This window comes from Tachypleus tridentatus, chromosome 9 (genome assembly GCF_004210375.1).
Source record: "Tachypleus tridentatus isolate NWPU-2018 chromosome 9, ASM421037v1, whole genome shotgun sequence".
Taxonomy (NCBI): Eukaryota; Metazoa; Arthropoda; class Merostomata; order Xiphosura; family Limulidae; genus Tachypleus; species Tachypleus tridentatus.
In genome coordinates, this window is record NC_134833.1 from 111,893,236 (window position 1) to 111,919,248 (window position 26,013).

Consider the following 26,013-nt stretch of genomic DNA (forward strand, 5'->3'; position numbering starts at 1 on the left):
ATATTTACTTAGGAGTGTAGTAATTACCTGATGTTGTATTTAGAGAGAAACTCATGTAGTGTGTTTTCTCACTGTTGGCAAGACATTTTCAGTAAGGTATGGAATTTGTGAAAAAGACATAGAGTCGGTCTATAATCTACACTACACTAACTGAGAAACATGGTAGTTCAGTTGTTTTCACTTGTACGAAAGGAATATTCAAAGATTATACCTTTGAAGAAGAAATCGCGATTAACCGTTCAATTGGAATGAAAGAAAACGAAGTTTACCTTTTGTGGTAGAAGCATTTGATTTGCATATACATATATACACATATACTTCTGAAATTTGTCGATATTGTTGAATGTCTTTTCTTCATAATAATTTTCACCGAAGTAGTTATTATATCAATGAATTTTGTGTTAACTGCATTTAATTGTAGTTTGTTTGATAATTATTGTGTTGAATACATGATTACAACTCTATGCGTATTATATTTGTGAAATCAGGCAGTATCTATTCAGATTGTATTTAAATCGTGTTGGAAAGCAAACTACAATTTAAATGTTTTAGCATAAGAAGCCATACTTCCATCTTTACTCTTCTAGCAGACGTAGGCTTTGTTAAGGTAACCAGACATTGGTGGGAGATATTACACTCCAAAAATGGCAGCTAGACTGAGCTAAAAGAATTGCTACAACACGATAACACCATCACATACTAAACCTAGAACTAAGAAGTCTCAATCACTGGTTTGATGAAACCTGCTATATTGTATATTCAAAATGCTGGGTCAGCAACTGCCAACCAAAGTGTTTTAAACTCTAAGTTATAGGCTGAATTCTAAACATTCTTGTTGTTGAACACACTACTCATTTGTGAACTTGGCAACTGAGCCACGAGTTTCGTAAAATGTATCAATCTATATTCTATTCACAAATTAATACTATGAACTGTTAAATATACCCGAAGGCCTTCTGCTGCATTACACTGTGGATAATAATTAGCTATGTTTTAGTGAAGTGTCTGTCTCCTCAGCTGTTGTTAATTTGTGGCATGTAGGCATACCATGCATTTTCTAATTTATTTTAATGCAGAAAGTTTCAATTTTTTTTTTCTTTTAAATCTATGAAGTTTTTGCATAGTACGTTGTCCAGAAAAAACACACTAAGTTTTCTTTGGTTCTAGCTGCCTTTATTGTTTTTTAGAGATATTATTTATAATACTCGTGAGCAATGTCCTCCACTGGTAGTGATATCTGGACGTTAGGGTAGTTTTAGTTGCTATGGTAAACTTGATATTTCCCATTAAGTAATAAACATAGGATTTAAACAATACTACACAATATATTGAGTCAATTAACACGAAGGCATCTAGAGGGAACAAAATTCACAAGTCCAAAATTTTAACACAAATATACACAATGTTTATACAGTGAATAAAATAAAAAATGCTTTTATTCTCTATAACACATTGTGTCCAGTCTGTGTATTTCTTTGATTTAATGTTAGTTTAGTTACATTAACACTTACTTCCTAACTGCTGTTTTTCCTATTATAAAATGGACCTTCCTACTACTCATAAAAGAAATCAGTCAACACCGTGATTGTAATGTAATGGTCTATCCAGATTCTGACCTAAAAAAAAAAAAGAAAAATAGAGAACCTCAAGAGTGATCATAACATACAAGAGAGAGAGAGAGAGATGTGAAAGGTCAAAGCGATCAACTGGGCCTGCAAAATAGTTATATGTATATATCTTTACATTATCCTGATTTTACATTTTTCCAGCTGCAGCATTTATTTTCTTTCATATGGTTTAATTTTGTCACTTTTATCATGCTTAATTGACAAGCACTTCACCTTGTGATGTACTTAAACTTACATTTAGTTCTATCCAGTTTAATGTTTGTGTACTGCTGATAGCTCAGTTTTTATGAAATCTTGAGTTCTGGTTTCTTTTTGATTATTACTTGTTTTTCAGCCTTTGTCTTTCTTGTGATGCTGTGTGTGACTATTTTATTCAGTGTTAAAATATATATCAAGTGTTCTGCATTTTATGTATTTACAGCTTGTTTCCTCATTGACTACGTATTTATCATTATGACCTGACATTTAACATATTTTTAAGTTCGAGACAAAATGGGGCTAAAAAAAAGAAATGCGTGATAATAGTACTATCATATTTTACTCTCTCATTCATAACTGGTACAGTGTCATTAATTACGGTGGTACTTAATAGTTTGTTTGTTTTGCATTTCGCGCAAAGCTACACGAGGGCTATCTGCGCTAGCCGTCCCCATTTTGCAGTGTAAGACTAGAGGGAAGGTAGCTTGTCATCTCCACCCACTGCAAACTCTTGGGCCACTCTTTTACCAACGAATAGGGGGATTGACCGTCACATTATAACGCTCATACGGAAGAAAGGATGAGCATGTTTGGTGTGACAGAGATTAGAACCCGTGACCCTCAGATTACGAGTCGAGTGCCTTAAGCACCTGGTCAGTACTTTATAGTATGGATTGTGATGAAACAAAATGACGACTATAAACAGCCAATTTAAAACCATCTTTGAAATGTCTGAATATTAACAAAATATTAATTAACGGTATTTGACAGAGCAAAGCTAAAGTTTACTGTACTTATAAAGCCGCCTAAATCGCTATTAAGTGTTTAGGAAATTAATCAAAATTTCGCTGTTTCAACGAATTTTAAGTTTTTTCTTTATTTTTTTTTTCAGACAAGTCTACAGAAAAGGACGAACCTTATCGCTTTCATTCTTTCATAGAACTCTTCCATTTGCAGGCTATGCGCTACTTCGGGCACATAATTAGATTTGATGGCAAGTTAACAGAACTCCGAATGAATACTAAAACCTAATCGGGTATACGCGTGCCAAACGCTTGGTATTGTTGGCACCTAGAAATACAGCTAATAAAAAGGAAACAAACATTTTTATAAAGACAAGTAGAATCGATATATATATATATATATATTTCACTTAGCTAGCTATAGTAACATGAAAAGTGTTAATGCTACAAATAGTATACTAACAATTAGTAATATGCCAACTAGGGAATAGACTTTTTCAGTAACTCAGTTTTCTTGTGTCAGAACTTTTTGCGTAGCATTAAAACTTTCTATATTATAGTTAGCTGGGTCACATATACATCGATCTATACTTGTCTTTATAAAATTTATGTTTGTATATCACTGTTCACGTATGTTCGGATCTCTTTTTAATTGAATGTACAAAAGCCATAAATTAGTATCAATCCTTCATATTAGAAAAGGGTTATATGTCGCAACGCTTATTCCATAAAAATATTATACCCGTTTTATTCTATTTCTTTGACAGTCCCATGAAATGAAACTATACTCCTTACAAAAATGCTGCAAAGAATTTTACAAATTAGCAAGAGTTTATGGTTTCTTATCCTTAAATATGATTATTTGAAATGGTCATTAACACTGGTAAGCTAAGAGTTACAGGAAACCAAACTAGGGCCTTTGTTCAACACAAATTTGAAGTTTCTACAAAATTTGGGCGTCTTTCTCGATTCTGTCTTTGTCTTGTGCAACCATCATTTGAAATATATTTTTTCTATCAACAAAACAGACTGGTCAGTGTGACTAGGTGTGTGAATGGTATTTTCTCATATATGTCATTTGTTTACATTTGATGTACATTCTAATTTAATTTTTTACAAGACATTTTTGAAACCTGTATTGCAAATACTTCGTTTTTATCTGCTGGATATCAGTGTATATGGATACCAAACTAAATCAAAATTATGAATAATGAGGTTTAGTGGTCAGCTGTGTGTCGCTTATAATACAAACCTTGCTTAATGCTACCTTAAATAACAATTATTTGTGAGGTGAAGATAATGTTGAGAGTAAGATCAGGCCTAAAAGGTTGCGTGCATGGGAAGCTGAGACGAGTGATTCTTTGTAATGTGACTAATTAAACTTAAACTTATGTTAGATTATCATTGTTAATTAAGCATGAATACTGACTGGCTGTAACCGACGAAAAATGAAAAATAAAAAACAACAACATTGAGATACAATGGGACCACTGCAGTACAGAAACCATTCTTATTGCAGTTAATGAAGCTGTATCAGTGCCCGCTACAGCAAAACGTTTTAGCATTCTTAAGCACTAGAATAACCTTAGAAATTAGAATCGTAACGACAATAGCAAGAAGTTCTGAAGATAATTTTATGCATAGTTAACAATAGATTTATATTTATGTCTTCCCTTTCATTCCACAGGTTCGGTCATTACAGCAGTAAAATAAGGTAATATCTTCAGGCTTCACCTCGCCTTCCACTAGGATAGATTACAGTATTTCTTTACATCGCATATTAAAGTCAACACTTGCTCAGAACAAAATGTGATAAAAGCAGTTTATTCTGGTTCCAGCAACAAGATTCTATTGTTGAAACTACATACACTGCAACAAAAATTTCTGAATGTGAATGGCTCGGAAAACCGTGAATCAAAAGTGTACACCTACATAAAAGTAATAATAATAAAAAAGAAATACACAATATCTTTCAATACTACATTTCCTTTTCTGTTTGCTTTCAGGAGACCACCCTTTCCGGCCCGGCATGGCCAGGTGGATTAAGGCGATCGACTCGTAATCTGAGGGTCGCGAGTTCGAATCCCTGTCGCACAAAACATGCTCGTCCCTTCAGTCATGGGGGCATTATAATGTGAGAGTCAATCCCACTATTCGTTGGTAAAAGAGTAGCCCAAGAGTTGACAGTGGGTGGTGATGACTAACTGCCTTCCCTCTAGTCTTACACTGCAAAATTATGGACAGCTAGCGCAGCTTTGTGCAAAATTCCAATCAAACAAACCACCCCTTCCTTTTAACTTTAAAAAAAATAAAGTGTCTGTTGATCATAAAGTTAATTAAGGTACTTGAACGGAACTATTTTTCAAATCTTTTTTAAGTTCTACATTTTTATGAAAAAAATGTCTGAATTTCATGCTTGCCATAATTTTAGCAGATTGTCAATGAAAATATGTAGAATAGTTGTAAGTTTTGGAACAGACAGTTATTTGCTACAAGTTCTGATTTGTTTATATATGAAATTGTAAGGTTAACATTTCTCTTGTGGAAAATAGCGTGGATATTTGAAAGCAAGCAATAAAGAAACACCCCAATAAAATTTAAATCTGTGCTTGTCTCCAAACTATGTTTGAAATAGCATATGATAATATTTTTGTAATGTGTTAATGGATGCCAAAGTGCCTTCAAGTATAATGCAGCTAACACCAAACATTATACTAAAATATTTGTATGCTGCGAAACAAATGGTTAGGTAAATGAAATTCGATGAAATTTAATACACTGTCCATACCATTTATCATACATGGGACAGGTTTCAGATGTTTGAATATTATACAACCCTAAAACAATGACACAAATACCATTATCCTTTGGAACACTTTTTCTAAACTATTTATGCATGAAATTACTTGGATCCATGATTTTGTTTGCTATTTAAACCATCAATTTAAAAAAAAATCCATCAATATTGCAATTGATCTAGTACTCGCTGTTGGGATTTTTTAGATATTTTACATAGAAGATAAATTAGCTTGCCCAAATTGTTAGTTCTTTATATAAGTGCTAAACATGCAAGACCTTTCTCAATATGATGCAAAACATCACGACGTCACTGGTATTCAACAGTTTTTCTTGATTAGAAATAAAACACAACGGATAAATTGTGACAGTATTTTTTTCAAGTATAGCATAAATATCTATAATATTATATTACAGGCAGCAAGAACACTGTACAATATAATTTCAAAAAAATACACTAACAAGATATCAACAAGTTTAGATTATTTTAGGGTTGGTCCTGAAATACATTAGTTTTCTAGTACTTTTATGTTATAGTAGCATAAAAATGAAATAAAGCATCTCACTATATATTGTGAACAGGAAAAAGTAACTGTGAAATTAAACTGAATGTAGCCATACCAATATCAAACTAAATCAGTGTTTTCAAAAAACTTTAGATTCAGCAATTTTAGTGTTGCAGACAAATGTTTGATAGCTTATATTTTCAGCACAAGTTGATTAAGTATTATATTTCATTCTCTTTAGAATACCTTAAGAATATGAAAGATTAAAAATGCAACTTGATAAAGCTTTCCAACCCAACTTCTCTAAGTTACTCTGGCATTTTCAATCCTTATACATACAACATATTTTACTAATAACTAATCATGCAAATAAGATTAACCAGAATAAAAAACTTGAGAAATTGTGTCATGTTTCAAAGACACATTGACTTGTATGTAGCCAGCAGATGTAGTTTTAACTTAAAACAGTTTTGTTTCACACAATTTGTTTTATGAAACTGATAAAAGTTACATAAAGTATCAAAATACTTAGAAAATGACTTACATTAAAATCATTTCTATAAACATGGAAGGAAATAGTTTCAAAGAGGCTGCCACGTAATTTTTCTTTACCTCTAAAAAAAATAAGTATTTTTTTCCATTTATAATTGATTGTAACATTCCTTCATTTCTGTACTTTTAAAACTGAACCTGTAAATTATATAAATCTAATTAACAAAATAAAAAACTTCAACTAAAAGATAGAGGTGGTGAACAACTTGCAGGCTTCATGAGATCACACAACAAATGAAACATAATACACAAAACAAGCCAACTAGCAAGGACTAATGCTATATAAAAGTGATGACAATAGCTTTAGACTAGGTGCATTAATGTACTAAGAACCTGAATTACGACTTTCAAACTAACAAGGTTGTAAATAAACTACCACTATCAATTCTTCAGTATTTGAAACTGATAAAAAATTCTGTTAAGTGTAATAAACTGACAAGAATGACAAACACTAATAGTAAAAACCTCTTTCTTAAATCTAATAAAATGAAATAGTACACATATACCCTAAACAAATAATGAAATTATACACTTTAAGCAAAACCATTTAAACCAATAGGTAGTAAAAGCTGAAGTCCTCTTTCTCTTTACTTCAATAATCTGAAATTGTTTTTCTGTAGCCTTTAAAACTTCAGACATTATTTTTTCTTTTATTATAATTTCTTGAATTAAAAATGAAATGCTGTAAATGGTTAATTTAATTCTTATATGTAATATGGTGTTTTAGTTCTTGATTTTGTGACAACTTAAATGGAAGAAAGTGTATAGCAAATATTAACAAAAGGAATAAAAGATATCTAAATACCCAAGAATTTAAATACCTTTAAAAGTAACAACAATTTTAAAGATGTAGGAAAAATGTGTGAAGTTTCTACTTAAAGATAACAAATTTATTATTTTTATTAAAAATATAACATTATACATCACAAAGGTATCAAGAAAATCATATTTAATACTGTATGATAAATACTTCAGTGGAGAATGCCAATATTTTTGTATATGCCAGTTTTTCTGAGAGTATTTTCAAAATCTGGTTAATTTGAATTTTCAAAAGCTGCAGAAAAACTCTAACCACAAAAAGTTACAAATAGATCATTCTGTGTATAATATCTAAGAAGTCATAGCTATTTTTAAAATAGACACTGCATATTAATGTATTTATGTTGGTCAATCTCATTTGTTCTAACTTCGTAAAGCAATTGTAAAAAACTTATAATAAAAGGTTAAAGATACATGTTGATAAATCCTCAAGGTAAGATGTTTTCATGAAATCAAATATTAAAATAAAAAAGTAAGAAGAACACTTTTAGATAATTCTACACATAACCATTGTTGATAGACACTAAATAAGCAGTTGTAAAGAGAATAGTCTTACAGACATTATATAAACATTAAAACAAAATACAGTTAGAGCTGTGACAAAAATTCTAAGAAAAGCTTATCAAAATCTAAAGGGTTAAAATATTATTGCAAAAAACTTGAAGCAAGCATTCCAGCTATTTCATTGTTGTAGTTTAATGAAATAATTAATCAGAAGTTGCAGAGATATATTACAGAATCTTCACTCTGTAATCATTACTTCAAGAACTTCATTAGAGATGCTAAAATAAAAAAATAAAATAAGCAATCAGGATACATCATAAATACTATAATATACTATCAACCATTGTAAGATGGTAACATAACAACGTAACTTTCATAGTCAGTAAAACTGCAAGTCAATTGTAGCTACTAGCAACTGTTTATAAAAGAACTTTCTTTAAATAGTCAATTAAATGAAATTAGTAATATTACAATAAAACATTGTAATGAACATTCCTGCAAAGTTTACATAAAAGCCAATTATTAAATTGTTTTATTGTTGTACTATTAATCAAATACTAACATAAAAACATTAGTAAGATTATCACTTCCTGTTATGTATCACTACAAAATCATGCACATCATAGAAATTCAAAAACTTCTACTGTATGAGAAAGGACAAAGAAAAATACCACAATAAAGAAAGAATTTCAGAAATATTTATTGCAAAAAGTTTAGAAGCAATTTAAGGAAAATGTTTAAAACTCAAAGAAAAGAAAACTGCAACACACACTTGTACGTAATCTTATCATTAACATTGCAACTGTTTTTTGTACATAAATATTTAGAAATATACGAAACATGATGAATTTATTGTAAAAAGTCAACTACCTTAGTGACCTAGTTTGGTTCATATCTAGAAAAGGATTAATGTTTTAGATTAAACTATCAATTGCAACAGTGATTCTGAAAAGGGCAACATTAGTGCTCTACATTATTAACAACAGTAATAAAGATATCTGAGGAAGTCACATTGCTATTATGCAATATACATACAGTAACCTTACTGGGAACAGGCAAGTCAAAATGATAGTAATATTTAAATACTCTAAGAAAATAGTATACACATAAAGAAACTAAAGTGCATTCATGCAGGTCCTGTTATATCTCGTTATATTATCAAAGTTATTCCACTGGTGTTTAAAAGACGAGAATCTAGCTATCAGAAAAGATGAAGGATTTTAGCAGATTTCCCAAATATTAATTTGTGACAATATGCAGTTAATTTGTGTAGCCATTTTCACACAAGCAAAATTTACAAATGACGTAATAATCTCAACTCTCAATACATGAAAATGGTTACTAAATTTGTAATTAACATGAGCCTAATATTGATTCCATATAACATTAGATTGTGACAGTTATAATCAGTTTGTTGTGTACTTCTAGAGATGTTTTTAAACAAAATGCTAGTCCTAGAACTGAATGTGAAAAAAAAAAAGGCAGACCCTACTGAGACAAACAGTCCTCAAAATTAGAAATAGCAGATGGAAATACCACACCATGGACTTTTATGAAAAACATGAAGTACAACAGAATGAAAGAAAAAATCATCATAAGAAAAAAATGAGTGAATTTTTTTTCTGTAATTTCTTAATTTTCTCTGAATAACAAAGATTAAGATTTCCTACAAAAATAAAGTTGCTGATAAATAACTTACTATTTAATGATACATTTATCTCACATTTCTTAATTTGAAATTTCAGCTACAACTGTAAGAAAATAGGAAAGCATCAAATTTGAAAAATGTTCATATTATGGTTTTGAATATGTAAACCTATCTATCCAGATATTGAGTGATTCTGTGAAGTGCTACACTTTCATCAACAAACTATTGATTGATAATTCTCTGGTTAGTAGAGTTTAAACTTTAGTAAATTTACAAAACATTTGTTTTAATTAAAATATACTTCAAAACCAAAACAAACATGCACTCGATGAAATCCACATGTAGAGTGAGCAGGTTGCACTTTGGAATTTGTTATATGCTTTAGTATCAGAGTAAGTAAGTCAAATTAATTGCTTTAAACTTACAATAGTTTGTCACGTTGCAGATACTACTTCTTAGAGACTTGATAACAAATAACCCACATTTATGAATAAACGTTTTGAGACAGCTTGACTGGTTAATGAAAAACAATGTCATACATATATCACCCAGTCAATCCATCTCAAAACTTTCTACTTCTTTGAGAACAAAAAGAAAACACTAGTTCAGTTGGATTGGTGTTTTATGGAGCAAAGCAAATAAGCACTCTGCACCAAACATCTGGTAAAAAGTTAATATTGAAGTAAAATTATTAAAATTCATAAAAGGAAATTAAGGTAAAACAAAACAAAGTTTATTTTTTTAATTACAAACATAAATAGCATTAAATCCAATTTTTACATCTAGTCTACAGTTGTAAGAGAAAAACGACAGTAATAAAAGTTGTAAAGGACTTTCTGCAGCATAATTGCTATTATCATAACTCGCCAGAATGACTACTGGGTAAGTTCACACATCAGTGTTAGACACCTGAAGTTGGCCTTTCCAGTCCTGGTTTAGAGTTATTTGACATCACAGCCATTTTCTTATTTCAAATCAAACTAGATGTACTTCGATTTTTAAAAGGGAATCGCATTAAAAAAGGTCTAATGTATAAATTAAAAACTTAAGTAGCATTAAAGAGATTAATGGCCTTTAAAAAACTAAAAACATTTAAGGTGGATATTGTCAATAATTCTGTCTAACATTATGGATAAACCTTCGAACAAAAGATGTCTAAAACAGTGCCGTCGTTGAGAAACATAATGATGGAAAGACAGTAAAATGTAGCTTACTGTGACCCGAGTGTCTCACAGACAAACACACTGGTGCATCAATCCCAGATAAAAGAAAATGATAAGTTAAAAAACTGCAACCAATGCAAAGTCTAGCCAGAACAACATCCTCTTTCCAATCCTTACGGAAGCAAGATGGACAAAGTCCAAGAGAGGGTTTTATTTGGAATAGCTTGTGTTCATGTTGCCCACCCAAAGTCGACTGCCAACTGGCAAGGAGCTGAGCCTTGAATGCAGGACAACAGTCAATGTATGAAATAGGCTCAGCAGTGATAGTGCCAGAAAGATTTAGCTGCAGTTTCCTGTGAATACCAATGTGGCCTAGTATCCAGAAAAACTGGACTAGAAGTAGATGTTAAAGAGAAATGAGACAGTTGGTTTTGAATATCAGTCAGAATAGGTTTAGAACTAACAAGAAGCAACTCCAGGGCCAATAGAGGACTAAGTGTGTTAGTATTAATAGTGTAATTTGAGTACTGCTTAGCTTCTATGGGGCAAGAGAAATAGCATACAGTTCAGCTGTGAACACAAAAACTATAGAGAGGATTCTGTGCACAACCACTGAACCACAACAAACCATGGCAGAGGTCACAGAGTCACCTGATTTCAACCCATCCATATAAATAGCAAAAGAAGGATGGTTTGAAAGATGATCAGCAAATAACAGACAGTACTTCCAATTAAAAGTGTCTGCTATTCTCAGATGACTTAAAGGTCACATTTGGGGATTGTATTAAGCCATGGTGAGATTGGCTGACCAGTGGATACAGCAATGTTATCCAAAGACAGACCCAATCCATTCAACTGCACCTGGATGCAGAGGCCAAAAGGAGCAATGACAGATTGTCTGTTCTGAAAACATGGCCCACTGAGGAAGAAAAACACAACCCCAGGTGGGGTGCTGTGGTAAGGATCATACAGTAAAGACAGCTGCAAACAGCTGAGGTGTAGAAGAGGTTCATGAGACTTTGTGTATAAGCTCCCGGACTGAAGAATTGTTGGAAGCCTCAGTGCAGATTCAAAGTCCTTGATGATGAATGGAATCCAGCATCTTTAAGGTTGAGGTCCTGGTAGAGCCATGGACCAGTGATCCATAGTCAAGTTTTGATCGAATAAGAGCACAATATATCTTTAGCATAGAACATTGATCCACTCCCCAAGTGGTGGTAGAGAAGACACGGAGGATGTTCAGTGCTCTTGTACATTTGGCCCACAGCTGCTTGATGTGTGGTATAAAGGTCAGCTTACAGTCAAGGATAAGCCCTAAGAACTTTGTCTCACGGACCACAGGCAGCACAACTTCACCGATACGGAGTTCAGGATCAGGGTGAATACCCTATTGGCAGCTAAAGTGCATGCAACTGGTTTTAGAGAGAGAGAGAAAGAAATTAAAGCCATATGCTGTGGTCCACTTCAGTAAATGATTGAGGGCAGTCTGCAGCTGCCGCTCAATATACCTGATGTTCAACAACAGATGAGATGTGAAAGTTGTTGACATAGAGCCTGTTTGCAACAGTGAGACAGAGTTGTTCAGTGATGGCATTAACTTTTATACTGAAAAGTGTGACACTCAAAACACAGCCTTGAAGGACTCCACGTTCCTATTGAAAAGAATGGAAAAGTGTCAAACCCACATGAACTTGGAATCTCCTGTCCATTAAAATATTTTAAATAAAAAATATGCAAATGACCATGTAATCCATGTAAATGGAGGTCTTGCAAAATGCCATACCTCCTTGTAGTATCATAAGCCTTTTCAAGGTTAAAGAATATTGATACAAGATGTTGTTGCTTGAAATTAAGGCTTATCTGATTGACGTTTCAAGTCAAATCAGGTGGTCCATAGTGGAGAGCTGTTATTGGAACCCACACTGGGTTGGCGAGAAGAGGTTGTTTGATTGAAGGAACCAAACAAGACAAGCAATAACCATCCTCTCTTGTCAAAGCAATTGGTGGTAGTTTGAAGGAATCTTGCAATCCTTCCTAGGCTTAGAGAAAGATAGGACAATAGCCTGGTGCCAGATATTAAGAAAAACATTCTCCTGCAAGACCCAGTTAAAAACAATCAGAAGAATTGCAAGAGAAGCAGGAGATAGATGGTGCAGCATTTCATAGTGTATATTATCAGGTCTTACTGATGTACTGCCAGACCAATAATGGGCCAGTTTGAGTTCCACCAGTGTAAGGAGGCGATTATAGTCATAGAGACAATCATCTCCAAAGAAAAGAGGTGATTGCTCTGCCCAAGTCTTGATGGCTAAGAAGGTGGAGAATGAAGCAGAAGTGCTAGATACCTAGCAAAAGCTTTTACCCAGAGTATCACCTACATCCTAGCCATCAGACAGCAAGATCAAGAGGGGGGAAAGAATTATATTGCTCACTGACCTTTCAAATCTTGTCCCATATGACTTTGGAAGTGTTGATAGAAGATATGCTGGTTGTGAACTTAATCCAAGATTCCTTCTTGCTTTGATGTTTTAACCATCAAGCATGTGCTCGGGCCTGCTGGAAAGCAATGCAGTTCAAGATTGTGGGGCACCTACAAAAAGTATCCCAGGCCCATTTTTGAGCCTTCCATGCCATGAGGCAGGCAGGATTCCACCATGGATGAGGATATCATGAAAAACATGCCAAGGTTTTAGGAATACACTGAGCAGCTGCCTGTATAATAGAGTCATCTACTGCTGTTACACAACACAGTCATCTATTGATGGCTTATAGATGATGGCAGGATCAGTCCTGCAAGAACAGTGAAAGGGGACCAGTTGGCTTGATTCAGCTTCTACCAGGACATGCAGGTGGGGTGGCATGACAACAGCCAATCTCTCTGAAAATTATAGGAAAATTATCACTGCATTGTGAGTTATTGTCAACTCTCCATGAAAGTGGAAGATCAGTAAATGGGAGCAAATTGAAACATCAACAGCAGTAAAAGACTGACTATGTGCATGAAAATAAGTATAAGAATCAGTATTGAAAAGAGAAAGGGATTATGTCCATTAAAGTCTTCTAAGATTAGAAAGGGAGGTAACAACTGTTCAATGAGAGCATCAAGGTCTGAATGATCATGGGTCTTTTTAAGAGACAGGTAGAGAGAACAAAAAATGATTGTACAACCAAAGAAAACACGGATGGCTATGGCCTCCAAGGGTGTGTCGAGTGATCAACCAACAGTGCCACCCCTCCATGCACTTGTCCATCACACAGCCTGTCATTTCTGTACAAAGAAAACTGCTGAAAGGTGACTGTATAGGCAGGTTTCAGAAATGTTTCCTGTAGGGAAAGGCATTCAGGATGGTATGAAGCAATCAATGCTTTGATGTCATCCAAATTAAAAGGTAAAGCTTGTATCAAGGTAGCAATTTTTATTTATGTGTAGGTGAATTGGATGGAGAGCCCTTAAATTTTCGACCACATCTTTTTCCTTTATTTTCTTTATTCAAGAGAGGTCTTCCAACCTCTATGGATCCTTCCCTGGGTCAGTTGGGCAGATCTTTGTTGTTGGAAGGGGATTTCAGCAAATGAGGACATGAACAAACGATTGTTTTGCATCTTGGAGCAGGAGAAGATGTACCCAAGGAAATGGGGTTTGTTGGAACAAATGTTAGGAATAGCAATGAGTGTTAAAGTTAATTCAACAATTTTTTAACCAAGGAGGTCAAAAGATTTTTCATTTGGTTTGAGAACAATTCTTTTAAAGGCACAGAGAGATCTGTCTACACTCCCACTGTAGTAGTGGAATGAAGTGCAGCAGCATACATCCAAGATGAAGTGGTGGACAGAAACTTTCAAGCCTCAGGGTAAGTAATGTTTTGAATTGTTTTCAAATGTTGCACCACTTTTTCTTCCAACCACTTAGGGCAAGAATGAAAGTACAATGGGTGAGAGACATTGCAATTAAAGGAACTACTAGATGTCTTCAACTGACTGAACCACTGACACTGAAAACATATCAGGGTTTGGAATATATGGCTGTACCTTACAATTAAGATAACCTTCTTTGATGGTGGTAGGAGGATGCAGTGATGTAAATGTTAAAATGAGGACACTGGTTGGCATCATAATTCTATTTTGCAAGTGGAGATATGCCTCGCTGCAGAAATTCCTTGGGTGAAATCAGCAAGAACCTCCAACTTGGGGATGTCCTTCAAATCCCTCTCAATAATAACTCATTGTGATGAATTCAAAATAGCAAGGGTGTGTAACCTCAATTGCTTTTGAATGCAAGAGGAGTTCACTATGTTGACATGTGGATGTTTCAACCAAGGTATCACCAAAGTGAAGCTTTTTGACTGACTATAGAGAGCCAGCAAGTCCCTCTTGCCCCTTCTGAATAAAAGAGGGAGACATCTGTCTTAAAAGTTTGTCTGAAATAAAATGTAATATAAGAAAATGAAATACAGGTGTTACAAATGTTGAAGATTGCTGCTCAGAATCTTCAAGATATGATTGTTTTCATATGGACTGTTTTTTTTTCACTAAGTTGTTATTTGGAGGATTCATAATAAAAAAAAAAGAATGTTTCAGTGCCCACTGACACTACCAACCCTGGAGCCCTATGAGGGGATGCACTACAATGCCAAACAAGGACACTGCAGCCACACCAGGATTTCATAAGTACTATATATCCAAACACCAGCATCAGATACAATGTCCACAACACCTACTGAGAACATCCAACACTGGTACTTAGCTGACCCTAGCCCAAGTGAACCAGCCAACTGACCCTTGGAGGACCACCCAAGGCTGCCCCATCTACAGGAATTCATGGTGAAAGCAGTGTGTTAGTGTTAGATCCCTTAACCACCAGGATCCTCTCCTCCCCTTCATGGGTCACCACGCACGGCAAACACGTGGGTGGATGTTTAGATCCCAGAGGAGGTAAACTGAAAGGACAGAACCTTCCTGTGAGGTCCCCTCACCACATACAGGAATCCACACCAAAGGGCTCATGACATTAATCAAACATGACTGAACTATATCATAACAACATTCTGGTTTCTTCTATCTAGACAGTTTTCAATCAGTTCAGTTTTATGTTATTTGAAAAATAGAGGACATCAATAGTTGGAAACAAAACGATTTCACTGTATTCAGCGATACAAGCTGCTGTTTTAATTATGACTTTCCATGAAAGCTAACTATATGGATATCCTTTCTTACCTTGTTAAGAATGATTACTTTAAACCTCACTATTGTATTACAGGCCATCTTTACATGGATTGTTTGTTTGTTTGTTTTGAATTTCGCACAAAGCAACTCAAGGGTCTATCTGTGCTAGTCGTCCCTAATTTAGCAGTGTAAGACAAGAGGGATGGCAGCTAGTCATCACCACCCACCGCCAACTCTTGGGCTACTCTTTTACCAACGCATAGTGGGATTGACCGTCACATTATAACGCCCCCACAGCTGAAAGGGCAAGCATGTTTGGCACGACAGGGATGTGAACCTGCGATCCTCAGATTACAAGTCGCACGCCTTAACAGGCTTGTCCATGCCAGGCCCAGCTTTACATGGAAGAATATATCATGGCATTACTCTGATCAATATGCTAATAGTTGCATTTAATTTTTTGTTGCTTGGATTTCATATTCTAGCTTCAAGGACTGAACACATGAACCAAAAAATTATTGTACATCTCATCAAAAGAACTGTAAAAGTACAATATGTTCAAGCAGGTGATATGAGTGGCACTCCCATTGTAGTTGTGGAATGGAATTCAGCAGTATACGTTTGAGATGGAGTAAAGAACAAAAACGTCTGAGCCTCTGGGTAGGAGACACTGTTCAAAGTTTTTAGATGTTGCACCTCTTTCTCCTCCACTCATTTAGGACAAGAACAAAAGTAAGAGAGTGGGAACCATCACAGTTAATACAGTGAGGTTCCAGTTTGCACTCATAGGTGTCATGGTCTTTGCCACCACAGTGAGCACATCGTCAAAGAACCAAGGCATGACGTCTTTGAGTGACCAAACCACTAACATTGGTAACATCTGAGAAGGTTGGAAATGTGCAGCTGTAACTTAAAGTTCAGATAACCTCCCTTGATGGTGGCAGGTGGATATAATAATGTAAATGTGAAAATCAGAACATCAGTAGGTAGCATTATTCCATCCTTAAAAGTGAAAATTTGGCGCATCACAGAAACGCTCTGGCTGGAGAAACCAGCAAGGATCTCTGACTCAAGAATGTACTTCATATCCCTCTCAACTAAAACTCCTCTTGAGAAATTTAAAATAGCTTGGTGAGCAACCTCGATGGGTGTATCCCAGTGCTTTTTGAATTCAGGAGTTTAGTGTGTAGTGGTGACAATGTTTCTACCAAAATGTCTTTAGAATGCAACTTCCTTACTGACTAACTTGGGAGAGCCAGCAAGCCCTTTTAATCCCTTTTCAATGAAAAAAAAATATCTGCCCTAAGGATTTCTCAAAATAAGGAATGTAAAATGAGAAACTGAGATATGGAATCCAATTGTATTGGCAACAGTGCAACAGAGTTTTTGTTACAAGATTCATCATCATATTTTTTCAATTTTATTTTTTTTTTTTTTCATGGATTGGAGTATCCATAGTAAACAGAAAACATTCGATGGAGCCCTCTGAGGGGACGACAAATTACAATGCCAAACAAGGACACTACAGCAACATCAGGGTTTTGCGAGCACTGTACCCAAACACCAGCACTGAGAACATTCAATGCTGGTACTTGGTTGACCATAGCCCAAATGGACCAGCTTACTAACCCTGTGGGAGAGCGTCAATGTACAGGAATTCAAGACCACAATGGTGTGTTAGGGTTGGACCCCTGAAACATCAAGATCCTCTTCTCCCTTTCATGCACAACAAACATGGGTGAATGTTAGAACAAAAAGGAGCTAAACTGAAGGTACAGAACCTTCTCTGGGAGGTCTCCTCACCACATACAGGAAAAATGTAATGATTTAGTTTATATAGTGCAAATGTTAAATTTAATCATTTTTGAAAGAAAGTCTGTTGCACGCTTGTATAGATAACTGTTTTCGGACCACGTGATGTGCAGCAACTGTTGTGAACTAGTGAATTTTGTATTACCATATTTGTCAGTGTATAAAATTCTGTTTTGCTCTTAAAACAATGCCTGATTTTTACCCCTCATCTTGTACACAAGCTCAAAGAACTTTCCAGCTAACTGTTCAGTAAGAACTCTCCAGTTAATAGTATATTTAACTAGAAGTAGACTATGCTGTTCCTTTTACTTTTATTTGCTTTTTGAGTAAGTTCTTTGACATCTTGCCACCTATTGAATTATAATAGCATAATACTCATAATTTTATCACTTGTCTTGAGTTGTCATGATAAAAGTTATCTCACATACTAATTACAGTTAATGAAGATATTTTAGATTTTAAATTTATTGTTGTCATTCACTGTGTAAAAAAAATACAGTAATAAGTATTACAAAATCATAATATGGTTATGTTTTCTGTTACTAACTGGCAGAGGAAATGCATTGTAAAAAATGTAATAACTAGAGTACTTTGAAACTACAGCAAAAGTTTGTGTGCGAGTTATCCAACATGTGATGCATTTCCTCAAAACAGTTAATATAAATTGCTGAGATATAGTCATACTAATTTTTATGCCGTATGATTTTGGAAGTTGATATTTAACAAAACAGTATTTATTGGAGATTAATATCTTTATTATCATCATTACATTTTACTACTTTCTAGTTCGACTGGCTGACAATTTTTTTACACATTTATTTAGCAGAATCTTAGAAATCGTGGATTGCACTCAGTTTAGAATCTTTGTCTATATAGAAACTTACACAATACTTTCAGCATTTGCAAACATATTTCACATATCAAACATTACACTCTACCCCTCTATACTGTTTTATTCTAACTTGTATATAGTTGAAAACTTGTTTGTATGCTTGTTTTCTTACTATTAGGTTTACTTCTATTATAATAACTTTAAAACTTCTATAAAGGTATGTTATGGCTATAAATGCAAAAAGGAGAGGCATTATACAATTATAAAAAAAGTATTAAAATATCAATCAGTTAAATACATTACCTGAATGTTTAGCTTTGTGGAGTTTCACATATCACCACTACTTTTCACAGTCAACACTGTGTTAGACAAGTACTGTGTGCATAATAATGGTAAGCATACTTTAACATGATTAGCTGAATAATTTGATAATTTAAATTTTTAAAAACTATACACTACTGTTATGTTTTTACACTCTCCCCTCTAACTAAAATTAAAGTGGTGATGGAATTCAATAGAAATAAATTTTCTACAATAATTTATACATATATTGATCATTTATCAGAAGACTTTCTCTGTTCAGAAAAATATTCACCTCTCTCTGTGAAGAGTAGTTCAAAACCTTCTTCAGGTGAGCAGCTCATAATGATTTCTGCTAACAATTTTGCCAAGGGTAAAGCTCATCAATGTACCTAGAAGCTGAAAACAAAACAAAACATGTATTTGTGTTAATTAGGAAAAACAGTTCTAACAAAGTAGCATCCAGAACATACATTTTTATCACAAGAAGTACTTTTCAATAAAAAAGAAAGAGGAGCCTTTCTTTACAGGTCAAACTTAATACCCTTTTAATAATATGAAACAATTATATAAAAATATTGTAATAATTTTTACTTTTACTTTTTAATAGCACCATAAAATGTGATACAGAATAAATGCCACCTTCAAACTCCAAGTAAAACAAAAGTCCACATATATAAATAAAGTACCCACAATTTTCATTTGAATGAAATGAGTGATAACTGTCATTCAGCATTGCAACACCAATATATCTGATACACATTTTCACACAAGTGGCAACAAGAACTTGTTTTTACTATTCTAAAGATACTAACCTGAAACAAAGCAAATCCTCCAAAAACACCAAGAATAACATTTGCATACTTCTTTATCACACCAATTATGATACTGCTGCAGCCCTAGAGAGGTCATTACATAAGAAATCATTAAAAACAAGATACTTAGTCAAATGTGAGTAGGCATAATTTTACATTATACTACTAAAAGTTAGAATTTTCCTATGCTGAAAATGTATTTTTGATAGGTACTTGTCTTTTACCACAAGATTAGCTATTGCTCTCTGTATGTAAACTTTGTCTTCACACATGCCACAAGATTAGCTATTGCTCTCTGTATGTAAACTTTGTCTTCACACATGCCACAAGCCTTCTGCTCCATCTATTACAATTGCAAGATTCCAACATGACTCTCATGTAAATTTTCATATGACATCCTCACCAAAAGGGGCATGACATACTTATGTAATGGATGTGACTCCCTCTACACTTCTGTACTGAATTATTACTTTGGAGTTTGGCAAAAGATGTCAGTGCCATAAAGAAGTGGAGAGGAAGGGTGGGAAATATGAAAGGAGGTAGGTACCCCTCAGAAATACATTTTAAGTATAGAAAAATTGTAACTTCTGATACAATACTTACCTCTTTTTACAACAGCTAGAATCTCACACTGAGAAGGAAGAGTAACCAGCTCAAGGAAAAAACAGAAGTCTCCGATGAAGGTGTCAGAAGAATATCTTTAAAAATGAGAGATTCAGATCTGAAGATCAGAAGAATGGAGCCACATCACTTCTGAACCAGGTATACTCTTCACCCATTTGTGAAATGTGTAAGATATAAGGATGGAAAATGAGAGGAGCACATTCAAGTGCAAGAGAAAGGTGAGTAAACAAGGATGTAAAATGTAAAGTGGTTAGAGCAAAGCAGACCACACATGGTATGCCAACTACATCCAAAACCTCCATGTAGTTACTGACATCAGCATGAGGATAGGAAGAGAAACATGCAGTCTTAACCTTAAACCTAAGAAACAGATTAAGAACCACTCCAATATCAGGTATGACATGCAAATTACCTCTGAGTTATTGATCTGGGAACTTGACTTTTGGTATTGAAAGGATGTCCATTGCATGGAATCAACTTCCCTAATTGTAGCACTAGTAGGAACCATCCAAATGGCAATAACATCCTGTTGAGAATAGAATGAAGGATGTTTAAAAACAGAAGTGTAACAGTCTCATGTATCACCATTGCAACTTATAACACAGACAGAGGGAGAAAGACAACCCAAACCCATGTGAGGACTAATGCTGATTGGTTCCTTTAATCTAAAAACTCCTCACAGGTTGCAATGTTCACACAAGGTTGGGATGAAGGCTCCCAATCAAAGAGGTGAACTATACCTTTGACGTCTTGCTCTGTTGTCTTTTTTTTTTTTATATATATCACAAACAGGAGGATATAATGCCACCTACACCAACATAACACCACCACCTCATGCTGTAACTGAATAGTTACTATCTGAAACACATTCAGCAAGACGTTTCCATGGTCAACTATCCCAGTGGCTTGGAACAGGAAAGAAGTAAGGACTCCCATACTCCACATGCAGAGTCCAGAGGAATATCATCAATGGAGACAAATGAAATGGGTGGCAATCAAGCCTTATTTTGAAAACTAGAAAATACCAAAGTATTCACTCCAGGAATGGCAGGGATGGGTAGCACACTCCTTCTGCTTTATGGATGCAGTATAAAAGTGAAATGGTCTGGAACAGGCATGTTTACAAAGCAAAATATCATCAGGTTATTCACCTTCAAATAATCTTGTGGAACACCCCATCTCCACAGTGAGGATGCACACTCCAATGGTGGAAAAGATCCCAGAAAAAGGAGGGGACCTAATATACACTCTGTGGGAGATATCCACTGGAGGGCAAAAATAATCTGCAACCAAACTGAAAGCACTAGGCACAATATGCAGTAAAGACAAATGTGACATTCTTGGGCCCTCTATGATAGAACCAACTTTCAAAAACAAATATCTTGGTGATTGATATATGCCACCACCAAAGAACTGTCCATATGAATTATCATCAGACAATGCCAGGCAAGAAGGAAGTGATGCAATGCTTAATATACAGCTAGAAGTCTAAGAACACTGATAAGCAAAGTGCTTTGTCCACAGACCACCAGCCCATAGCTTTCTGGTGATTGACACATGCCTCATCTCCAAAGGAATGCATCTACAAAAAGATGTAGATTCAGACCTGGGGTAAGAAGTGCACACTTAATGATATATGGGCTTTGTCCAGCCACCAATGCACAGTCTTGCAGGGAAAGGGAAATGTATGTGGAAAGAGGATCCTGAGCAAAGTTCCATTGTTTGTGAAACACCCACTGAAGGAATTTCAAATGGATACAAATTAAAAGGACCAGTGGTGTCATGGAAGACCATATACCCAAAAACCAATAGATCTCACAAGCAGTAAGTTACTCAGCCATGAGGAAGTGGTGAACCAAATTTTCAGTTGAATAAAGTTGTAAAGGAGATGCAGTGCTTGATTTATATTTGTGTTGAAAAAGAGCTAAAAATGAACAAAATGTTGAGTCAGTCTAAGGAAAACTTCTATAATTTGTTCAATCAGCCCATAAGTACCTACAGAAAGTAGCTATTGACTATGATCAGCCATTTCCTGTTTGGAATGAGCCAGAAGAAGCCAGTCATCCATGTAATAAGAAAATCACAGCCACAGAGCATGGAAATGATATGCAAAAGCCTGGATAATCTAATGAAACACCTAAGAGGCCAAGGCAAGTCTGAAGAGAAAGGTCAAAAATTGGTAAACCATCCTGATACAGACAAACCAAAGATAAGGACAAGACTGAGATGATATCATTATAAGTAGGTAAGTATTGGAGACATCCATTTTTGTCATCTGCAGTCCTGAAGAAAATGTCTATCTATGGATGAGAAAAGACTCATTGTTGAACTTGGGTAGTGATATAACAGCTGAGGTGAGATAAGTCAATTACTGACCACCAATGCCTAGTTTTCATAAGTGAAAACAAAAAAGATGAGAATAATAAAAAAACAAACCCTGGAAAGACAGGGAGCAGGTTTAATTACCCACTACAAGAGCAATTCCCAAACCACTTCTGATAGACACTGGTTGGTCACGAGGTTCTCAAGAAGAGTGAAAAAATGGACAAAGGAGAAACTGGAGGTGGGAAATGATGCTGGATAATGAATCCTTCTGACAGAACCTGAAGCACCCATTGATCATTGACAGAGAAACTTGAACAGTCAATCCCCCACCAGAACTGAACCCATTGGGTAGCTACCATTACCATTGACAATGTAGGTGCCTTGTCAAGGAACATGACAAATTATCCTTAGTAGAAGTAATAAGAACATGGAAGGTGAAGGAGAATTGAGAGAATATAAAGCTCTGACTGAGCCAAACAAGCTACAATATTTGTAAGGATGGTTTGTTGGTGGATAGATGGCCAGATACATTTCCAGGACCCCTTAAACATCTTAGAAATGGGGCTATACATAAATCCTAACAAATGCTTATCTAAAAATTGGCAGTCTGCACATGGTAAGAAAAGGCAAACTGATCAGATTTCCTAGGAGGGCACAGTGTGCTAAACCTCTCACTTAATTGTGAGGGAAATTGATCAGCAAGAACCAAAAATCAGGGAAGGGGGGAAAAAAAAACAAAAAGGTTAGAAAGACAGTTAATGCAATGAGGAAGGAAGTAGTGAATAAGATACAGGTGAAAGGGATAAAATATCACAAACCTAAGATAAAATCCATAAAGACTGAATTAGGCCTAAGAAACTCCTAAGGCTGGGAATGGGAAGGTACAGCAAACTCTGGAGGTGCTGGTTTCTCCAATATTAAATACTTCATATCCTGATGTCACCACCACTTGTGTAAACAAACATACATGCATTCCACATGTTCTACTCTCACTGCACCTCTGCACTCCAAGCTTCTGTCAAGATAAGCTCTGCCTCCTTCCCTGATTTCTTCATTTCATCTGATTTTCTGAGATGCCAACTATTTCAAATGACTAAGCATAATGATTGCAGACAGAACCCTTTATCATTTGCAGCTATTAGGCCTGACCAATGTCTCTAGGCTGTGTATTATTATATTATTATTATAACTATTATTATTTATTACTGCCATAGATTGCTCATTTATGACTTATTTTGTGTATTTAATAAATAAATTTAAAAAAAATTCTTTTGATATGTCTTATTTAGTTCAGAGTAACAAACATACTGGTAAAACAACATTGAACATGCACAAACAGTAAGCAGAAAAAGCCTTTGTGTAAGGACTAGTTTATATCATGTTTATGACACTTATTGCAATAGTTTTGTAGCAGTTGCAGCCTTTGCTTTTATGAGAATGTCTCTGGATGTTTGGGAGTTATAACAACATTGTCCATTTGACTGCATACACAATTTGTGTGTTATAATACTGCTCAAAACTGAGGTGCTCAAGTTTGGTCTGAACTTACTTTTGTTTTTAATCACTAAACTAAATATCCTTTCACTGTCAGCATTAAAATGGAAGATTGTAAGAATTCTAAGCATAACTCTACACAGAATGTCATACTTCTGGTTGCTATTTCCATCCTTAACTGCAGACAGCTGAACTTAAAACTTGTCAACATTCAACTGAAGGACAATTTCTGAGAAAGTATCAGTTTGATAGTTCAAATATTGCCTTTCCAACTTGTCAATAGTGTCATGCTCATGTATATTGACAAGGACAGGATACCTGTCTGTGAAGAAGTGTAGAGAAGAGAAATCTTTGCTGACTTTCAGTTTTGGATCAGCAACCTCTGCGTGAATCAGAAGTTCATCATTTAGAGGGAAATGTTTCATCATGTAATTTGTAGCTGCAATATAGTATTTCTTGACACTGGTGTAGAACCTGATCAGGCCCAGGTCATTTTCATATTTAACAATGTATTCCTTGGCAGCATTTCCAATAGAAACTGCCTCATCAGATTTGTGTAAGGATTCATTGTTGTAGTCAAGTTCAGTGATGTTGCCTTCAAGATATTCGGGCTTGATGTATCTGACAAGCATATTTTTAACTTGTGTAATCAAAGATCTGTGCATAATTTGTATGCAAGGTCCTTTTTGCAATATCAAATTGGCTTGCTCAAATAGAAGATATTGCAGACTGAAGAAAAAAACAAACTAACAAGTTCATTTTGTTGTCCAAGAAAACTGTTAACTTATCTAACTTGCTCTGTGCATAACTTTTCTTGGTTTCTTCCTTGCTAGGTTTCGTTTTCTTCTCTTTTTTTCATTGATTGTCTCTTCTTTAGTTCAAGTTCAGACTGCCTCAACATATATTGAGTTATACCAAATATTTCTTTGTCTGCTTTTGGAGACTGTTGTCTTGTGTCCCTGTGTGGCTGAGAGGATATCCTGACTGTTAAAGTCTTGCTGCCTGACTGAGCTGCACGTTTAGATCCTTTTGAAACTAGTTTTTCCTTTCCACAGTGAAAATACTTCTTCAATGGCTTCCACATGTCCAATATTCTGTTGAGGCACAACCCAAGTGATAGCCATCTTGCATTAACAAGTTGTACAATTTTTCTTGTTTCTTTGTCATACAATCCTTGAAACTCTTTGAAATGTTGTTTTCTGCTAGCACTTTTGTCCAGAAAATATTAGATATCTATCAATACATCAGAAACTTGGCAGGGCAGTTCTCTGGAAACTTTCTGGGCAGCAATATTCATAAGGTCAAGGAGCACAGCCCATGAAGTAAACGCTAGGCTGTCTTGAGATGTGTCCCATCACACCTTTACCTATACCAGACATAACTGAGGCATTGTCTGAAAAAAAACTAAAACAGTTTTCCCATGGAATTTTCCTCTTTGTCAGTTCATGGTCAAAAAGCTTGAAAATATTCTCTCCTATTGAAGCTTCTTTCCACTCCACCATTGTCAAAAGAGAAAAACAATTTTTCCAAGCAAAGGGTCAAGATATCGTATAACCATTGGATACAGTTTTGAGCCATCCATGTCTGTGGATCCATCTGTGGCTAAACTGTAAACACTGTTAGTAAGTATGTTTGAAATCATTTTGTCATCTTCACAACCCAACATTTGTACAATGGCTGTAGTTTTGGTTCTAGCACAGCCATATTTTTTCACTATATCAGAGTCTGAGAATATTTTTCTGAATAGATGTCCTGCATGATTGGCTACAGCTAGGAGTAAATTATAAGCAATGCCAAATTATGTGAACATCACTTCTGCATTTATGGTTTCATATTCTGAATTCTTACTCATAAATGTCGTTATCTGCATCTTTTTTGTCTTCACCTCAGCCTTTTGTTGGTGAGATGCTGATTTTGTATGTCAGAAACAATCACTTATCCCGCCATGTGCCACAGAAAAATCGATGTAACAAATTGTACAAAACGCATGACTATCACTGACTTTTGATGCAATGACCAGATATTTTGCACTACACTCTTTCCTAAATTTTTGATTCACAGTTTTAGTCCTTTTATATTTGCCAGAAACAA

General features: G+C 34.9%; 1 protein-coding gene across 2 annotated transcripts in view; it reads right to left on the reverse strand.

Moving 5' to 3' along the window:
- Positions 1-5,723: 5,723 nt before the first annotated feature.
- The window catches only part of LOC143226059 (tetraspanin-6-like), a 44,887-nt gene continuing 24,597 nt past the window's right edge, over positions 5,724-26,013 (reverse strand). For both annotated transcript variants that reach the window (XM_076456495.1, XM_076456494.1), the window contains 3 exons: positions 19,480-19,563; positions 18,960-19,063; positions 5,724-8,024 (listed from right to left, as the gene is read on the reverse strand). In XM_076456495.1, coding sequence (XP_076312610.1) covers positions 18,992-19,063; positions 19,480-19,563 — 156 coding nt within the window. In that variant the 3' untranslated portion in view covers positions 5,724-8,024; positions 18,960-18,991. The remainder of the gene's footprint in view (positions 8,025-18,959; positions 19,064-19,479; positions 19,564-26,013) is intronic.